This window comes from Molothrus ater, chromosome 20, assembly GCF_012460135.2.
Source record: "Molothrus ater isolate BHLD 08-10-18 breed brown headed cowbird chromosome 20, BPBGC_Mater_1.1, whole genome shotgun sequence".
Taxonomy (NCBI): Eukaryota; Metazoa; Chordata; class Aves; order Passeriformes; family Icteridae; genus Molothrus; species Molothrus ater.
Genome location: NC_050497.2, coordinates 2,117,463 through 2,134,294, shown reverse-complemented (window position 1 = coordinate 2,134,294; position 16,832 = coordinate 2,117,463). Strand labels below are relative to the sequence as shown.

Below are 16,832 nucleotides of genomic sequence, written 5' to 3'. Positions count from 1 at the left end.
GCACCTGCAGCGTTCAGCGTGTGGCTGCCATCCCCATCCTGCTCTGGCTGGCTGGGAATGCCAGGGTGGACAGGAAAACCTCAGAGCAGCCAAACAGGGAGCTCTCACTCCATCCACCTCTGCACACCAAGGATGGGGAGGCTGCACACAAGGCAATCCATCACCTTCCCTACACACACACAGACAGCTCGTCAGTCTTCAAGCCACAAACCAATCTAGATCAATCCAGGAAAGAGGTGACAGACATGAACAAACATGCTGGAAAAGGCTGGATGCTGAGTTTGCCCAGCCCCAAGAGCCAGGAAAGCTACTGTGCCTCCCAGGGCTGCAAAATTAAGGAGAAAAAGAGCACAGCACGAAATTAAGGAGAAAAAGAGCACACAGGGTACGTGAAGGTGCCAAAAAGAGAACCAGGAGCCATGGGGTAAGCAATCAATCTGACTCCAGGCATCTCTTAAATACTGTATGTACTCATCTCTCACTAGCAGCACTGGAAATAGCTGAACACTCATCTTTCTGATGGAGATATTTTAAGGGATGATCCTGTTTTCTGTTACACTGCAATTTGCAGCACACATCGATCCCTTCCCCATGACAGGCTCTAAAGACACTGATGACAACAGTGAAATGATAGTAATGATCACCCAGCTATTCCCCTTTTTTTCTTCTTTTTAAAGCAAAAACAAAGCTGCTGCTGGAGTGTTTGAGCTGTTACCATGTAACTTAAGGTCCTGCCTTAAATAGGGAGCTATTGCCACACATCAGGGAGAGGGAGACACTTTCCTACCCAGCTCCTGCTTCCCTTTACAGTGTCATCTAGAAAAACCCCACACAATCTACAGAAAACATCCATCCTGTGGCTTGCACCCACATGCTGCAGCTCAGACAGGTCACAGACCCCTGGACTGGTGCTCTGCCTTGCATTGCTCCTGCCTGAAAAGCAGCATCACCACAAGCAAAGCCTTTCTCCCAAAGCAGGAGGTTTCCCAGCATGAGTGACATTTGTCCTGAACCACAACCAGCAGGACACCCCAGCTGCAGGTCCAGGAGAGATGTGTCACACACACAGCTGTTAAGAGCACAGTTTTCTTTCAAGTAAATTGTTGACTGAGTTGATTTGATGTTCATCATTAATGTGTGATCTTGAAGCTGTGACAGATCAAAGAGTCTGTTTTGCTCAGAGTCAGCAAACAGATGTAACAGCCCAAAAAGCTCCCTCTCATTTTGACTTTTGTTTTTAGGAACAGGACTGGATCCAGACCTGCCTGAGAACTGGGAACCATCTAAGTGTGCTGTGTTTGGCTGGGATAGAGTTAATGTTTCTCCCAGTGGCTGGTGTGGGGCTGTGCTGAACACAGGGCTGGGGACACAGAGATAGCACCTGCTGAGCAGGGCTGACACAGAGCCTGCTCTGTCCTGTGCTGCCTCACTGGGGACGAGACTGGGGGACAAGGAAAGCTGGGAGGACACAGCAGGACAGGTGACCCTGACCAAAGGGATATTCCAGACCACCTGACATCAGTTCAGGATATAAAGTGGGGAAAGGAGGAGAAAAGGGGATGTTTGGAGTGATGGTTTTTCTCTTTCCAGGTCACTGTTCCATGGGTGGGGCTCTCCTGCAGGTGCTGAACACCTGCCCGACCATGGGAAGCAGGGAATGAATTCCCTGTTCTGTTCTGCTTGTGTGTGTGCCTTTGGCTTTTCCATTAAACTCTATCTCACTAAACTGTCCCTGTTAAACTGTCCACAAGTCTTTTTCTACCTTTTACCCTCCTGATTCTCTCCTCACTGGTGGGGGAGTGAGCAAGGGGCTGTGAGGGGCCTGGCTGGGGTTAAACCACACAATCACAGAAACACAGAGGGGTTTGCTTTACTTTGCTTTGGAAGAGACCTCAAAGCTCATCCAGTGCCATCCCCTGCCATGGACAGGGACACCTTCCACTATTGGTGGCTCCAAACCTTGTCCAACCTGGCCCTGGATGCTTCCAGGGATGGGGTGAGACACCACACTTCAACATCCTTAGAGACTCCAAGAAAAGAATAAGAAACATAGTATAAGGAAAAGAGAGGAGCAGTGCTGAAGAAGGCTGGGAAAAAGCAGACAGTATCTCTGACAGTATCTCTTTGTATCTTCTCTATTTCCCTGGAAATCCCTGGGAAAGCAGCTGGCACAGCCCCACAGGCAGAGCTGGGGGTCCCACGGAGCTCCCAGGGGCTCAAGCACTGAGTGCATCCCACTGGGGCAGGATTTAGGGAGGTGAAGGGCAGCTCCAGCTCTGGACACATCAGAGCTTTGTGCCAGCGATGCCCAGGCATAGCCAGGCTTTGACAGCTGCTGGCAGAGTGCCCAGCCCATCCAGAAACACAAATAGGAGCTCATTCCCCTCAGAAGGCACACAGGGTGCCCCAACCCACACCCAGAGTCCCTGGCCTGGGACAAACTTGGAGCTGGTGAGTCTGGACTGAAGGGGCTCTGCCTGGTGCAGTGTCCAGTGGCAGCACAGAGGGATGGGAACCAGTGAGGCTCAGAGCTGAGGATTCCACAGAGCATCCTGACAGAGCAGCTGCAGGGACAGCACATCCCACAGGCTGCCAAACTTCTGCCCAGAAAACTCTCACCAGACACTTCTCACTCACACTGAGTGGGACTGAGCCCAAAATCTGTCACCTGGGGTGTGTCTGGGGTTTAAGCAGAGACTGCAATTTCTGCAGGAGGTGCCAGGGGAGCCTTACATTGTCACGGATGTTGATGTCCGAGCCCTTGGCCAGCAGCAGCTTCACCAGCTCGATGTGTTTGTACTCCGTGGCCCAGATCATCGGTGTCCAGCCACCATCGTCCTGGGAGGGGACAGCAGGGTGACACACAGCACTCCCACAGCCTCCTGCTGGCCCCACACAGCCCTGCCCTCCCCTGCAGGTTCCTCAGAGCCCAGCGTGGCCGGGAGCAGCACAGCTGAGCCTGGAGTTCGTTCCAGCTCAGCAGGCTGGCACTGCACCTCCAGCTTGTCCAAAAGGCACAGGGAGCACCCCAGGGTGTGTAAAAGATCTTACAGAAACTCCCTGAGAAGCCTGGGGAAGCTGCCCTTGCCCCAGGTTAATTACCTCTGTCCCTGCCCCCACCTAATTACCTCTGTCTCACCCCATAGCAATGGATAAACCCCGGGGGCAATGGACAAACCCCACAGTGACAAGTGCCAGGCTCAGCCCATCCCACACCATTGTCCATGATCCCCCCACTAGGAGAAGCACAGGGACACCCTGGAGCAGCAGGATCCACTTCAAATTGAAGGAGAAACTGCAAATCAAGGGGAGTTCCCTGAGGTCAGTGAGGGATCACCCTCCCTGGCACACAGGAGGGGCACAGAATTGTCACCCTGTGGTGATCTGGAGGTGTCCCCCAGCAGCAGGACTGTACCTGAGTGAGCACTCAGGTCCTGAGGGTGTCCCTGACCTGGGCCTAAGCAGCTCCTGCCCCAGGGGAAGCCTCACCTGGCAGTTGACATCCATCTTCCCATTGGAGAGCAGGTACTGCACCACGTCATAGTGGCCCTTCTTGGCTGCCAGGTGCAGACACGTGGAGCCCTCAGCATCCTGCACACAAGCACAGCACACACCCTCAGCCATGCTCAGAACAGCAGAGGAGCTCCCAGATGGAAAAGGGAATGCCAGAAGTCTCCACTCCACTGCCAGGAGGGCAGAGAGAAGGAAGCAGAGCACTAAGCAGAGCTTGGGAGCTTTACACCAAAGAGGTGCCAGCCTGCAGAGAAGGAAGCTAAGAGTGGAAAGGGCTTTGCAAAGGCTGGGGGAGGCACCAACCCCAAACCCTGGCAGTGATGCCCTCCCTTCTCCAACAGCCCCTTTCCCGCTCCTCTCCATGTTCTGGAGAGCCAAAGGGAAGCAAAATCCCTCACATAGTCCAAATTTGCACTTGACATCAGAAAAAATCACTTTGTCTCAAGTTGAAATGCTCCATTCCTCCAGGTTTTTTTCTGGGTTTTGTTAGCCCAAGGCCTTATCCCAGCACCTGGCAGCAGGTCCAGGGCTGTGGTGTCTCTGTCCAGAGAGACCAGGTCCCCAGCCTGCCCACAGGCATCTGCACAGACTGAAGATAAAAAACAGCCCCGAAGGTTGAAAGGAAAAATGCCTTTGGGAGCTGGGAATGCCAGGCCTGGAGGAGATGGACAGGCTGTGAGTCATGGTGGAGATGCTCCCACCCTCCCACCAAAGATCTCTCTGGCAGCAGCCTGACTTTTATCAGGCATTTATATCCCAAGAGCTTAGCACAGAGCAAGGCCCAGAGAGCAGGAAATCAGGAGGAGGAAATGAAAGACTGAAAAAACCAAATGATTCCTTCCAGCTAAATCCCTGGGAGCAACGCTGGAGGTGAGAGCTTTGGGATGGAGCTGATGTGATGCAGGCTGAGGGAGCAACTCTCAGAACAAGGAGGGGACATCTCAGGTCAGGGATTGCACCAGGAGGGCTCCTTGGGACACTGAAAGAGTTTCTACACCCCCACATGTGCCTGCTCCAGCTGAATAATTCCACAGCTTTCCCCTTGGATGGGCAAGAACCAAGTGAAGCTCCCCGGCTCTGGGAGAGCAGGCAGATTTTATTGTAGAGTGTCTTCATGTTTTGAGTGGGGCTTTTCCATGCTGGAAACAGGACCAAGAGCTTCACCCTGGGGGCTGGGGAGCTCCCACCCAGCTCCCTGCAGTCCCACCTGCCCCAGGTAGGGGCTGGAGCTGCTTCCAAACCAATGCTGCTGCTTTCAAACAGAGCCTCAGCTAATTAAGAAACTAATTAACATCATCAACTAGCCTAGACCTCAGATGTGATCTGAGGCTTCTCATTAGCTTTTGCAAGCTCAGAATTTATCTCCTTCCCTTGACCTTCAGAAACACAAACTCCCCTTTTTTCTCTTCCGCAGGAATGAATCAGGTGAGAGATGTCTGGGCTGCTCCAAGGTTCTTGAGCCAGTGACCAAACCCACAGGTGCCTGTCCTGTCCTTTCCCCCTCCCAAGGATCCATTTAGGGCCTGCATTGGGCAGCACCAGCTCATGGCCAGCAGAAAAATGAGATTATGACACCTCCAGCCTCCACTCCAAGAAAAACCAGTTCATTTCTGATACCTTGTGCAGTGCTGCCTTCCCAAACCCAGCCAAGAGCAGCAGGTTGTGACAATAAGTTTGCATGGGGAGGGTTCCTGTGCTCCAAACAGCATCTGATTTATGAGACTAATAAATGGTCTGTGTATTTTCCAAGATTGCAAAGCATCCAGAGCATGCTAAAGGCAAAGAGACAGCTGCATTTTATTGTTTTGGTTTAAATTAAGGGGTAGAGTTTAAAGATGGGGTTCAATTTTGCCACTGCAGCATGACTGCAAGAATCCACACATCAGTTCTTTGGAAAGGAAAGCTTCCTCTGTCATTTTTCCTGGCTTGGCAAGCACCTAATTACCAGCCTATTTTAAAACATCACCCCAAAACTCTCATTGTTAGAGCCTACAGAGAAGGGAACTCTGAAATCCAGCTCCACTGCAGTGGATTTGTGACACTAAAATCCATGAAATCAAACCCCCCTGACATTTGGTGCCACAAACTAGAGGGACAAGTGGCAACACTTGCCCCAAACAGCTCATGGCCAGCAGAAAAATGAGATTATGACACCTCCAGCCTCCACTCCAAGACAAACCAGTTCATTTCTCCTCAGCCTGGGCACTTCCACCCAAAACTTCAAGGAAGAAATGTTGGACAGAGGCTTCCTCAGGAGAAAAAGGGAAGGAATAAACTCCTACCTTGGGATCTACTAGTGCTCCAGCCTTGATCAGGTATTTCACAGTTTCCAGGTGGTTGTTTTCTGCTGCTTCCATCAGCGGGGTCCTCTGGTCCTCAGAGCAGGTGTCAATGTTAGCACCAGCCTGTTGGGAGGCAGGGCAAGCACAAGGACAGTCAGCAGGGGAAGGATGTGGGAGTAGGGATTTAATAACAAGATCTTCTCCTGAAATTTAGCCATATTAAGCAGGGAAAAAAAAAAAAGAAGAAAAAAGAAGAAAGAGAATGAGGAAAGAAGGCAGTGCAAGTCCACCTGCTCTGGAAACAGCACACACTGCCTGCCCCCTCTCCTGCCTTCCCAGCCAGGAAGGAACTGTAAGGAAGCCAACAGCTGGTATTAAATAACTCCTGTTATTACCAGATTTTCTACTCCTACTTTCTAGATATTGTTTGTGTAACAATTTGGAAAAGTCAGCCTCCTCCTTTTTCCAGCAGCTTTGTTTTCCCTGGTCTATGATTTAGCCTACAACAACCAGCTCTCCTCAATGTCACAAGCAGTAGGAACAACTTGCTGATGGCAACAGAGGCAGGAGCTGGGAAAAAAATATCCTGGGGACTGGCTAAATATTCCTGTGGAAGTCAATGGCACTTCCACAGAGGTCTCTGAGCATCTGTTCAGCTCAGCCCAGAGTGCCTCCAGCACCACCTCACTCCTTCCAAACCATGGCTCTGTCAGCTTATCCTGCCTGCTTCAGCCCTTGGGCTGAGCTCAGGAACCACCCAAAACTCAACCCCAAGAGGTCTCAGACACCACCCAGCTCTTGGCAGGGCTGTGTATGAGGCTCAGACCTGTTCACAGCAGCTGACTCAGGTTCACCTGGCACAAGGAGCTGTTTTCAGGTGCCTCCCACTGAATTCCTTTGTTTTGACTCTTTTCCCCAGCCAGAGCTAGTTAAACCAGGGCAGAGGAGAAGCATTTCAAGTGGAACAAGCTGGGGCCATTCCCAGCCAAACACTGGGCTGCTGCAGAGGCCAGACCTCAGGGAGAGACAAGATGAGGCACTCTGGAAACAAACCAACCCTACTGAGAATTAAATTGTTTGTGATATCTCACAAGTTTTGCTCCTTTTCCTCATTCCACTGTCTTCACATGCAGTAATTTCAGTCAGAGCAGCCAGGGAGGTCCATTGCTGCCTTTTCCTCAAGTTTTGCTCCTTTTCCTCATTCCACTGTCTTCACATGCAGTAATTTCAGTCAGAGCAGCCAGGGAGGTCTATTGCTGCCTTCAAACAGTACCTGAAAGCCTCCAGTTCCAGGTGCTGAAATGCACCAGCCCAGCAGGATCTTTCCAAGGGCCAGTCATTGCTGCCTTCTCAACAGCCCTTTAAGCTTTCCCTATCCCACAGCGTAAAGAAAACACACTTCCAGTCACTCCAGACCAGGTACACCAGCACAAAACAGAAAAACTAGAACTTTTTAAATGCTTCTTTTTCTTCTTCACATTGTTTTGGAGCAGGCTCAACAACATCCCTACAGCTTTGACCATCTTCCCTCAGTTAGAATCCAAATCTCAGCCAACAAACCAAACTTGCATCTTCCCTTCACTTCTTTCCACATGTGAGACATTTATGCTGCAGAGGAAAATCCTGATGGAGCTCCTCAGGTTTTGACAGAAGGGAAGGCAGGGCCTGGCAGCTTCCAGGCCCTCATCACCAAGAGCAACCTGGTTTGGAGATCAAAACCAAGAGTTTGGAGCTCTCCTGCAGCCTGGCAGCACATCTGGCAGTGCCCAGGCTGTGCTGGCACATCTGGCAGTGCCCAGCCCTGGCTGTGCTTAGGCACAGATCCCCACCTACCCCACAGTGCCCTGCACCAAGTCTTGCCCTGCTCCTTGCCTGGAGAACAGGACAATTCCAGCAGGACAACTCCAGCTGTGCCCTCCCATTACTCTGCCCCACTCCTCCCTCAGCAAACCCTGGGACTGAGGAGGTTTTTTACAGGAGGGATTTTCCCCTGCTGATTTCCACGTGGGGCAGACCAAAGCCCACAGAAAATGGTTTGTGCAGAGGGCTGGAAGTGCAGACAGACCTGAATGAGCATGTGGCAGATGTCCACGTGGCCAGACTCGGCAGCAGCATGGAGAGGGGTTCTCTTACTCTGATGCTCCATTTTAAAATTGGGGTCAATCCCATCCACTGCAAAACAGAGCAGAGACACTTTCAAGCACAGTTCAGAGGCTGAAGTGTAACAGTCTCAGCTGAAGGCTGTTAAAGGATGGATTCCCAGCCCATCCTCAGCCCTGCTCACGTCTCACTGCACATTTCACCAGAAAGCTCTCAGGGCAGCCCCCTGCACATTCAATATGCAACAGCCCTCAAACCCAGAGCTTAGAAACACCATGGAATTCAATACCTTTTTAAGGCATTACTATCTCTCCAAAGGCCTCATCTCAAAAACAACAAACAACACACAAGGATAAAAAAAGAAAAAACACTGCTTGGTTTAAAGCAACCCAGAGATTGGGAACAACAAAGAGTTGGTACCACCTGGGCTCTGTCTCACCACTATTAACTGGAATTCATATTAGTGATCCTTTCTGCACCCCTGCAAATACAGAGCTGCAACATGGATGGAATTTGTCCACACAGGCTCAGGATCTGGCCAGAGATTCTCACAGCTGTGCAGAGACTGACAGATGATGCTGACAGCCAGACAAAGATGTCTGGGCATGATAACATGTTGTGTATGATGAGGCTGTAGTTAAATATCAATGAATAACATTTCTGTGCTATTGAAAACAGGAACAATGGAGCAAACACTTGCTAGACAAAAAAAAAAAAAAGGAAGGAACTGATAAAGGGCAAGAACAGAAAGCATCCAAAAATGTACAGCAAAGTACTGGAGTGGAAAGGAAGCATCCTTGTGAAACATTGTGTCCTTCAGAGGGGGAAATTCCTGGGGAATATTGGATGCTAAAAACAAGCTCAGCAGCTCAAAGGCATCTAGTGAGAGGCACCTCTGTACCCCAAAACAAACCCCATGGATTGAAGGCTCTTCCTTTTTGCTTTCTTGCTGATGGCTCTTGGTTTAAACTGACTCCATCTATTCCCTATCTACTGGAAGCAAACATGTACCCCAGGCATGGAGAGGGGGTGGGAAAAACCACATGGAGGTCATTGTGGGGACACAACCAGCCTGGATAAACCATGCTCAAAGCAGACACAAGTGGGGATCAATGCCCATTTCCCAGAGAGATGAAGCCTTCCCAATGACACATCAGCCACAGGAGTCTCTGCTCCCCAGGGCACTGGGGAGATGACGTGGTGCCCTGCTGGGAAGTGGCTGCTGGCACTGCCTGGCAGGAGCTGGGAGTGCTGCCAGCCAGGCCCTGGCCTGGGCAGGAGGCACCTACCCAACATCAGCAGCACCTTCTGCAGCTCCCCTTGCCTGGCAGAGAAGTAGAGCTGCTTCGGGTGGAACCGCAGCTTCTTGGGCCTGCAGGAGAGAGAGAGAGGAGGAATTAGTGCCCAGGGAAGGACAGGAATGTCACCCCTCACTCACTGCCACTCCTCACTGCCACCCCTTTGGGCCTGACAAAGTTCTGGGCTCATCCCCCAGCGTGGGCAGCAGGGCAGGGGGAGCTCTGCCCCTCTGCCCCCGTGCTCAGGTGAGACCCCACCTGCAGAGCTGCCTCCAAATCTGGGATCCCCAACACGAGGAGGACCTGGAGCTCTGGAGTGAATCCAGAGGAGATCCTGAGATGCTCCAAAGGGTGGAGTTCCTCTGCTCTGGAGCCAGGCTGGGAGGGCTGGGGGTGCTCACCTGGAGAGGAGAAGCTCCAGGGAGAGCTTAGAGCCCCTGCCAGGGCCTAAGGGGGCTCCAGGAGAGCTGGAGAGGGACTGGGGACAAGGGATGGAGGACAGCACACAGGGAATGGCTCCCAGTGCCAGAGGGCAGGGATGGATGGGATATTGGGAATTAGGAATTGTTCCCTGTGAGGGTGGGCAGGCCCTGGCACAGGTGCCCAGAGCAGCTGGGGCTGCCCCTGGATCCCTGGCAGTGCCCAAGGCCAGGCTGGACAGGGCTGGGAGCACCTGGGACAGTGGGAGGTGTCCCTGCCATGGCAGGGCTGGCACTGGATGAGTTTTAAGGTCCCTTCCAACCCAAACCTTCTGCAATTCTCTGATACAAAAAAACCAAGTCTGCAAAATGAGGCTTTAAAACTTCCAGCTCCAGCCCCAGGCAGTCCTGTTTCAGTGAGGGCTGGATCTGTTCAGTGCTGCTCAGCAACAGATTCTGGGTTTCACTACTGTGAACAGGAGCTCCCAGAAGTTCCAGCTGCAGCTGAAGAGCCAGTGAAGAACTAAATCCTCCAGAGAAATCAATAAGACATTTAGAGCTGTTACAGTTCTCCCAAATCTGTTGGGGATGACTAATGAGTGAAGGGAACAAAAAAAGCTCTGAGCTGGACCAAAATCCAGAAAAGCTAAATCTCCTTTTCTCTAGGCTAAGCAACTTTGCTGGGAACTGGAGTGACCCAATGGTCTTTTTCTTACTTTTCAGAGTCCAGGGCAATCAGGGCACTTTCCAGAGTTTCTTTCACTGGTCCCTGGGTCAAGCTAGTAGTAGGCTTTGGAAAAACTGAAGACCCAGGGATGTCAAACCCTTCAGCAGCTGAACTTTCTGGCTTGTCTTCCTCTGACAACCTCGTCCCAGTGCCACTGAAGAGGAAAAATGAGAGACAGCCAAAGCATAACCATTAAAAATACACAACAAGGTTTCTCTTATGCCAAAAAAGAAAAGCAAATGCATTTTAAATACAGATAAGTGTAACTGAAATTGAAACTCAAACCAATAAATTTTACAGCTTTTTCGGTAAGAACTTGCCCCAGAAAGGAATTACACTGCCCTCTGACTACATCTTGATGTACTCTGTGCTACAGGAGACCCAGGCACATGGGGCAAGTCTTAAAGCCACCTAAACAAGGCCAGATGGGATGGGAAGTCAGAGCAGAGTTCAACACAGGGCTGGTTTGATTTGTGTTTTCCTCTCTCATGGGTGCAAGTCAGGAGCTGCAGATGGGAATGGCTGTCACTGAGCAAACCTGACAATATCAACGAATTCCACTATAATTCCATTCCTAACAATAACAGGAAGGAATGGTTGAACCCCTGAACCCCCCAACCTCCAGAGCCTCTGCCTCAGCCCTGGTGCAGCGAGTGACCCAAAACCCCCCAGCAGATTCCTGCAGCTGAGGCAGCCCCCAGCCCATCAGGAGGAGCCCAACCACTCCAACCAAAGCCTGGCCTGGCAGGAGCTTTGAGATCCCCCCATGCCCCCGTGCTCACCTCCCCGTGGTGGTGTCGGCCCTGCCCTCCACAGCCGCAGGTTTCTGCTGCTCGTAGCTCAGGGACACCGTGGAGGTGGTGTCAGCCTTGGCTATTGTCACCTCCTTGGCCTTGGAGGCCTCCTCCCCGCAGTGAGGGCAGTAGCTGGTGTCGTTCACCTGCGAGGCACAGCTCTTGTGGAAGCGGTGGGAGATGCTGCTCTCGGGCTGACACTCCATGAAAGTGCCCTTAAAAAACCACAGAGAAGGAAATTCAGCCCCTGCTGGGCCCGTGCCTCGCCCCTTCACACGCTCCATGCCACTCCTCACCACCTCTCTCGGCCCTGCTGCGTCCAGTACAGTAAAGCAAGCACTGCCACTTCTTTAGAAGAGAACAAAACCAAGGTAAAGGGGGAAAAACTCACTTGGTTAAAGACTGCAAAGCAAGATTTTGAATTGTGTTTGGGAAACAGAACAAAGAAGTCCCAATTTCCAGCTCTTCCCTCTAACACTTGAAGTTCTCGCTTGTGTCTCTAGAAGTGCCAGTGCACTGTAAGGACGCCCCCAAAACTGGAAAAGAAACCTTCAGACCTGTGCTGAGCCAGCATTAAAACTACCTGAAACACAGCTGCACACAAACCATGCAGGAACCTGCATCAATCTGTCATTGATCCAACTATAACCCAAATTATGTGACTCTTCTGCCTGGACCAGCCTAATTAACCCAAACAAGCTGACTGCTCATGCAACAAACTGGGCAATTCCTCCTAAAATTATTTTCCCTTTCTAGCAAAGTCCCTGCAACTGCTGTGCAGGAGCCCAGAGCTCCCTGTCTGTGGTGTCAGTGCTGCCTGAAGCCCTGCTGTGCTCTGGGTTGGTGATGGTGGCACAGACAAACACTCCAGGTTCAACTCTGTGCACCAGCACACAGCACTGAGAGATGCAAGAGAGTGCAAGGAAAGGCCAGCCAAACCCCCTCTTCTCCTGAATCCAGTCCTCCCAAGCAATCTAATTAACTCTATTTCAGCTTTGCAAATGCCTTGAAGGGTTTTGAGGGTTTTATCTTCTAAATGATCTTTGACTCAGCAAGGAAACCCAGGATGGCTCCACTTACTACAATAATGCTTGAGACAACTGCAGCATCTTTCCTTGAATCATCCTGAAGAATACCAGCATCACACAATTAAGCCACATCATCACTCCATGAGGCCTCAGTTGGTGCCTTTCAGCTTTATGCACAGGGAAAGCAGGACACTGGCCATCAAAGGACTGCAGCAAGTCCCTCAAAAGCCTCGGTGGCACAGGTGGAAGAAGCAGCAGGAGATCACAGAGTGGTTTGAGTTGGAAGGAACCTTCAATCTCATCTGGTTCCACCCCTCCTGCCATGGCAGGGACACCTCCCACTGTCCCAGGCTGCTCCCAGCCCTGCCCAGCCTGGCCTTGGGCACTGCCAGGGATCCAGGGGCAGCCCCAGCTGCTCTGGGCACCCTGTGCCAGGGCCTGCCCACCCTCACAAGGGAGAATTCCTGCCTAATATTTAATCTTCCTAATATCTAACCTAATTGAGATCTCCAACAGTGCCTTGGTCCAGTGCCATCACTCAGGATCCCCATCCTCAGGGGACACAGAGGTGGGGGCACAGCTTCATTTACAAACCAACCTAAGACCTTTTTTTGGATGTGATTGATCTGTACACAAAGAAAAACAACAAACCCTTGTTCCAAAGAAATTCCAAAGGCAAGACTTCCAGCATGTGAAATCCCTTTGGTAACACCCCTTGGGGGTCTCCAGGAAGATCAAGGTGATGATTTCAGCTGCCCTCACACACATTCCTATTGAAAACACCTCCTGACGTGCTGTGGAACGAGGTGGGGCTGATGCCAGGAAGTCAGGACACCCCTTTAGGGACCATCTCCACCTTCAGCTTCCAGCTGTTGCAACAGGTACCCCCTTCCCTAGATTGAGAGCACGAACTTACTGCAGTGCAAAAGTATCCACAGCCAGGGCAACACTGGTGTTTCACCATCCTCCCTCTATGGTCCTCACACAGCACCAAAAGCTGGACTTTGTTAGACGGGCGCATCAGTTCATACTTAACCACACTGTTTGTGCATCGGCCCAGCTGGAACAGGAGAAATTAAAGGCAATGAAATTACTGCAGACCACACCACTCCCTGTGCTTGTGCAGAGGAAGATTTTGCACACTGCCTCGAGGAGCCCTGGCTTTTTCACAGGAATTCAGCTGTGTGCCAGAGAGCATTAGCAGTGCAGCAGGAAGCTGTGAAAGCTGCTCTCAGGAAGGAATGCATCATTTACTAACTAACATGCATGTGCACCCCGAGTCATTTGTTCCTTGCAACAACAACAACAACAAAATGATAACTGGAAATAGGCAACAGCCAAGCAGCAGAAGGGGCAGTCCCAGGGGCCTGACTCACACAACACACACTCTCCTCTTGCCAGGAAGAGCGGGTGTCAGTGACCAAGAGAAGGAGACCATGCACACTAAATCTTGTTACTGCTCAAAACTCCCAGGCACAGGAAGATAGAGGGGAAAATAATTGCTCCTCATTGCCAGTGAAGTTATTGTCTGTACTGGTTCCAGCACTGGCCCCTGCCCAGACCACAGGGATGAAGAGCCAGGCTTTCATGAGAGCTCAGCTAAGTCATGTTTGGAGCGGGTTTTCCAAAGGATTTCACCAATCTACAGCTCTGGGCTTAAAAATCAGAGGATCACAGAATTGTGAATGGTTTGAGGTGGAAGGGACCTTAAAGCTCATCCACTTCCACACCTTCCACTGTCCCAGGCTGCTCCCAGCCCTGTCCAGCCTGGCCTTGGACCCTTCCAGGGATCCAGGGGCAGCCACAGCTGCTCTGGGCACCCTGTGCCAGAGCCTCAGCACCCTCACAATTTCTTCCCAACCTTCACCTGTCCTCCTTCAGCTTGAAGCCATCTCCCTTTTCCTATCACTCCACGCCTTCTCCTGCCCCACCTTGTCCTGTTACTGGCAGCAGGTTCCAGAACTGGGGTTCCCTGTCCCCAGCCAGGGTTCCTTGCTCTGCTGCACCAAGAGGGAGCAGCACCTCCTGCAGCCACCACTGTCCCAGCCCAGCTGTCACCTTGCCAGCATGACAGGACACTCTTTGTGTCTGTTTCAAGCTCCCCTTGATAATAATCTTGCTTTCCCCAAATACCTGGCAGAGGAGATTTATAAACTAGGATATCAAGGTGAAAGGCTGCTCCAAGGAAAGGTCCCTTGGAGGGAAGGTGGAGAATTTATTGTGCTCATGACAGGGTCAGCCAGGGACTCAGTGCCACAGACTGTCCCTCTGCCCCAGCCAAGGATTTGCTGCTTTTTCTCAACAAAACTAAACTTTCTCTCGGATTTTTTTTAATTCCACTCCTGCAGACACAACACCCCTGTGGGAAAAGAGAATGGATTTTAACCTAGGCTCATCATTCACCCCAGCATCTCCAGTTCAGCTTTCCCCAATTCCAGCTGCAAACACTTCTGTGGTTGGGACACCTTGGCCAGACTGATCCCTGTCCCCACCCCGAGCCCAGGGGCTGCAGGGTGGCACAAGGGGACCATGGATCTTTTCCTGAGGAGGAATTTTACTGAGCTGAGGAAATTCCACTGACAGGTGGAAAGCTGCATTACCCATGTGAGGAAGACCCTGAGCTGTTATGTCACACTTTATTATTTGTTAGAAACTCTAGAACAAGTTCAACATGATTAATTGCTATTTTCCAACCATTAGAGAGTGCAGCAGGGTGCTCATAACTATTTATAACACTCTCCAAGGACATGACAGTCTGGAGAAGCCACTATTCACACATATAATATTCCTCTAACATCTCTGAGTCACTTATCCCATTATCAAAAAGAATCTAACATAAAGCATGGCCTTTGCTATTCCTCCCTGTGATTTATCCAGGGACAGAACTGTCAACTCACCATAGCCAGGAGCAGGAATTCTTTCCAACACCTTGTGTTTGTTTAGAAGCCCTGGGGTCCCCCCTCTCTCTGATGAGTCTCCCAGGACATTTTCTCTTTAATGAATCAATTTTGCCATTCTTTGGAAATTCCTCTCTCTGCAGGTACCAGCACATACAGAAGCAGAGCTGGTCTACAAACCTGATTATCCCTTTGTCCCTCCATCCACCCTTCTCCTGGGATCCTAGAGGAGAACTAGGGATATTCTCACTCCTTGTGCTACCACTGGTGAGTGTGAGAGTGCTGCAGTGAGGCTGAAGCTGAAAAGAAACCCAGTACAAGGAGAATCCACCAAGAGCATTCCTGTCCTGCAGTTCTCCCTTTCCAGATTTTGGAATGGAGTCACTTCTGCCACTTCCTTCCAGACTTCTGGAAGCAGCAGAGCCCAAGCAGCCTGGCTGTGACCCAAAGGCACTGAGTGCAATCCCTGTCAGACCTGGGGCTGCACAGCTGCCAGGACATGGAAGCTTTGGGACAGAAAGAGAGGAGGACAGAGAAAGGCTGGGGCAGCAGAGGCCATGCCAAGCTCCTGAACTCAACACCTGGCCACAGAAAGGTTTGCAGCAGTTCCTTCACAGTCAAGGGAAAGCAGCTCCAATCCTTGAGTGGATTTTCTCCCTCTGCTGCAGGTTCCTGTACCTGAGCCCATCTGGCCTGAGGTGTGAATGTTACCTCAAGCACATCCAGCCTCACAGGCCAGGACAAGCCCAGGAGAGCCACCCAGAGCCTCTCCCAGTGCAGCCACAGAGCTGCTCCCTCCCCAGTGGCCTCACCCAGTGCTGGGACAGGCACAGAGTGCTGGGGCCCTCAGCTGAGGGGGGACATGGGCCCTGCCACTCCTCACACCACTGGGTCCCAGTCTAGCAGGCCCAGGGCCCCTGAGTGACCCCAGGCGTGCTCCTGGCACAGCCTCTCACTCTCTCTGGCCTTGTCCTCAGCAGGAAAGGCTGTGGGGAGCTAAAGGACAGGCTCCTACCTCGTTGTCCACGCTCTCTGTGGCCATGCACTGGTTGTTGGCTAAGGTGGTGATCTCTCTGCTCTTGGGGGTTTCCATTCGACAGCTACACAGGGGCACCTCCTGCAGACCATCCACTTCCATGGCTTCAGGGCCATTGGAGAGACCTGGGGCACAGAAAACCAGTGAATTAACCCCAGTTCTCTGCCAGCAGAAAGGATTCAGTCCATAACAGCAGCCATGCCCTGTGACATCTTCCCATTCCATGTCCTGAAATGCTCTCCAGGCTTTAGCAGCGCTCTGTAAAAGAGACCCTTTCACACCAGCTGGAGTTTGCAAAAGCCTCCTGCACTTTTCCAAGTCCAGCCACACTCAGCTGACTGTGCTGAAATCAAGGAGTGATAAGTTAAGATCAGTTTATTCTGAGAAAATCTCAAAAAGGCCAAGCAATGAGGTGCAGGTTTTTATCAGCCTCTCTCCCCTCCCCACAACACTGAGCTCTGGCACCAGGAAATTTGCAGGAAACCACCCAGAGATGGAAATTTGAATAGGCAGTGGAGTGATAAATTGAGATGATCAGGAAAGCACAAACTCCTATTTGCAAAGGCTTATTACACAGATGGGAAAACAAAATTCCTGGGACTGTTTGGTGTCAGCCAACCACAAATTATTTATTTTGGAAAGAGAACAAACCAGGGAAAAGAAAGCAGCAAGATGCTCCAATGTTCTTGCCTTTCCCTCATCTCCTCTCAGATGTTGAACATTTACAAACCTGTGGAA

At 51.2% G+C, this 16,832-nt stretch overlaps 1 protein-coding gene across 12 annotated transcripts in view; it reads right to left on the bottom strand.

Moving 5' to 3' along the window:
• Nucleotides 1–16,832, bottom strand: part of EHMT1 (euchromatic histone lysine methyltransferase 1) — a 122,967-nt gene that overhangs the window by 17,610 nt on the left and 88,525 nt on the right. For 10 of the 12 annotated variants that reach the window (XM_036393881.2, XM_036393889.2, XM_036393884.2 and 7 more), the window contains 9 exons: nt 16,074–16,219; nt 13,078–13,221; nt 11,122–11,348; nt 10,329–10,493; nt 9,185–9,267; nt 7,861–7,967; nt 5,796–5,918; nt 3,490–3,591; nt 2,734–2,838 (listed from right to left, as the gene is read on the bottom strand). In XM_036393881.2, coding sequence (XP_036249774.1) covers nt 2,734–2,838; nt 3,490–3,591; nt 5,796–5,918; nt 7,861–7,967; nt 9,185–9,267; nt 10,329–10,493; nt 11,122–11,348; nt 13,078–13,221; nt 16,074–16,219 — 1,202 coding nt within the window. The remainder of the gene's footprint in view (nt 1–2,733; nt 2,839–3,489; nt 3,592–5,795; nt 5,919–7,860; nt 7,968–9,184; nt 9,268–10,328; nt 10,494–11,121; nt 11,349–13,077; nt 13,222–16,073; nt 16,220–16,832) is intronic. The other 2 variants (XM_036393890.2, XM_036393891.2) reach the window with 1 other exon arrangement.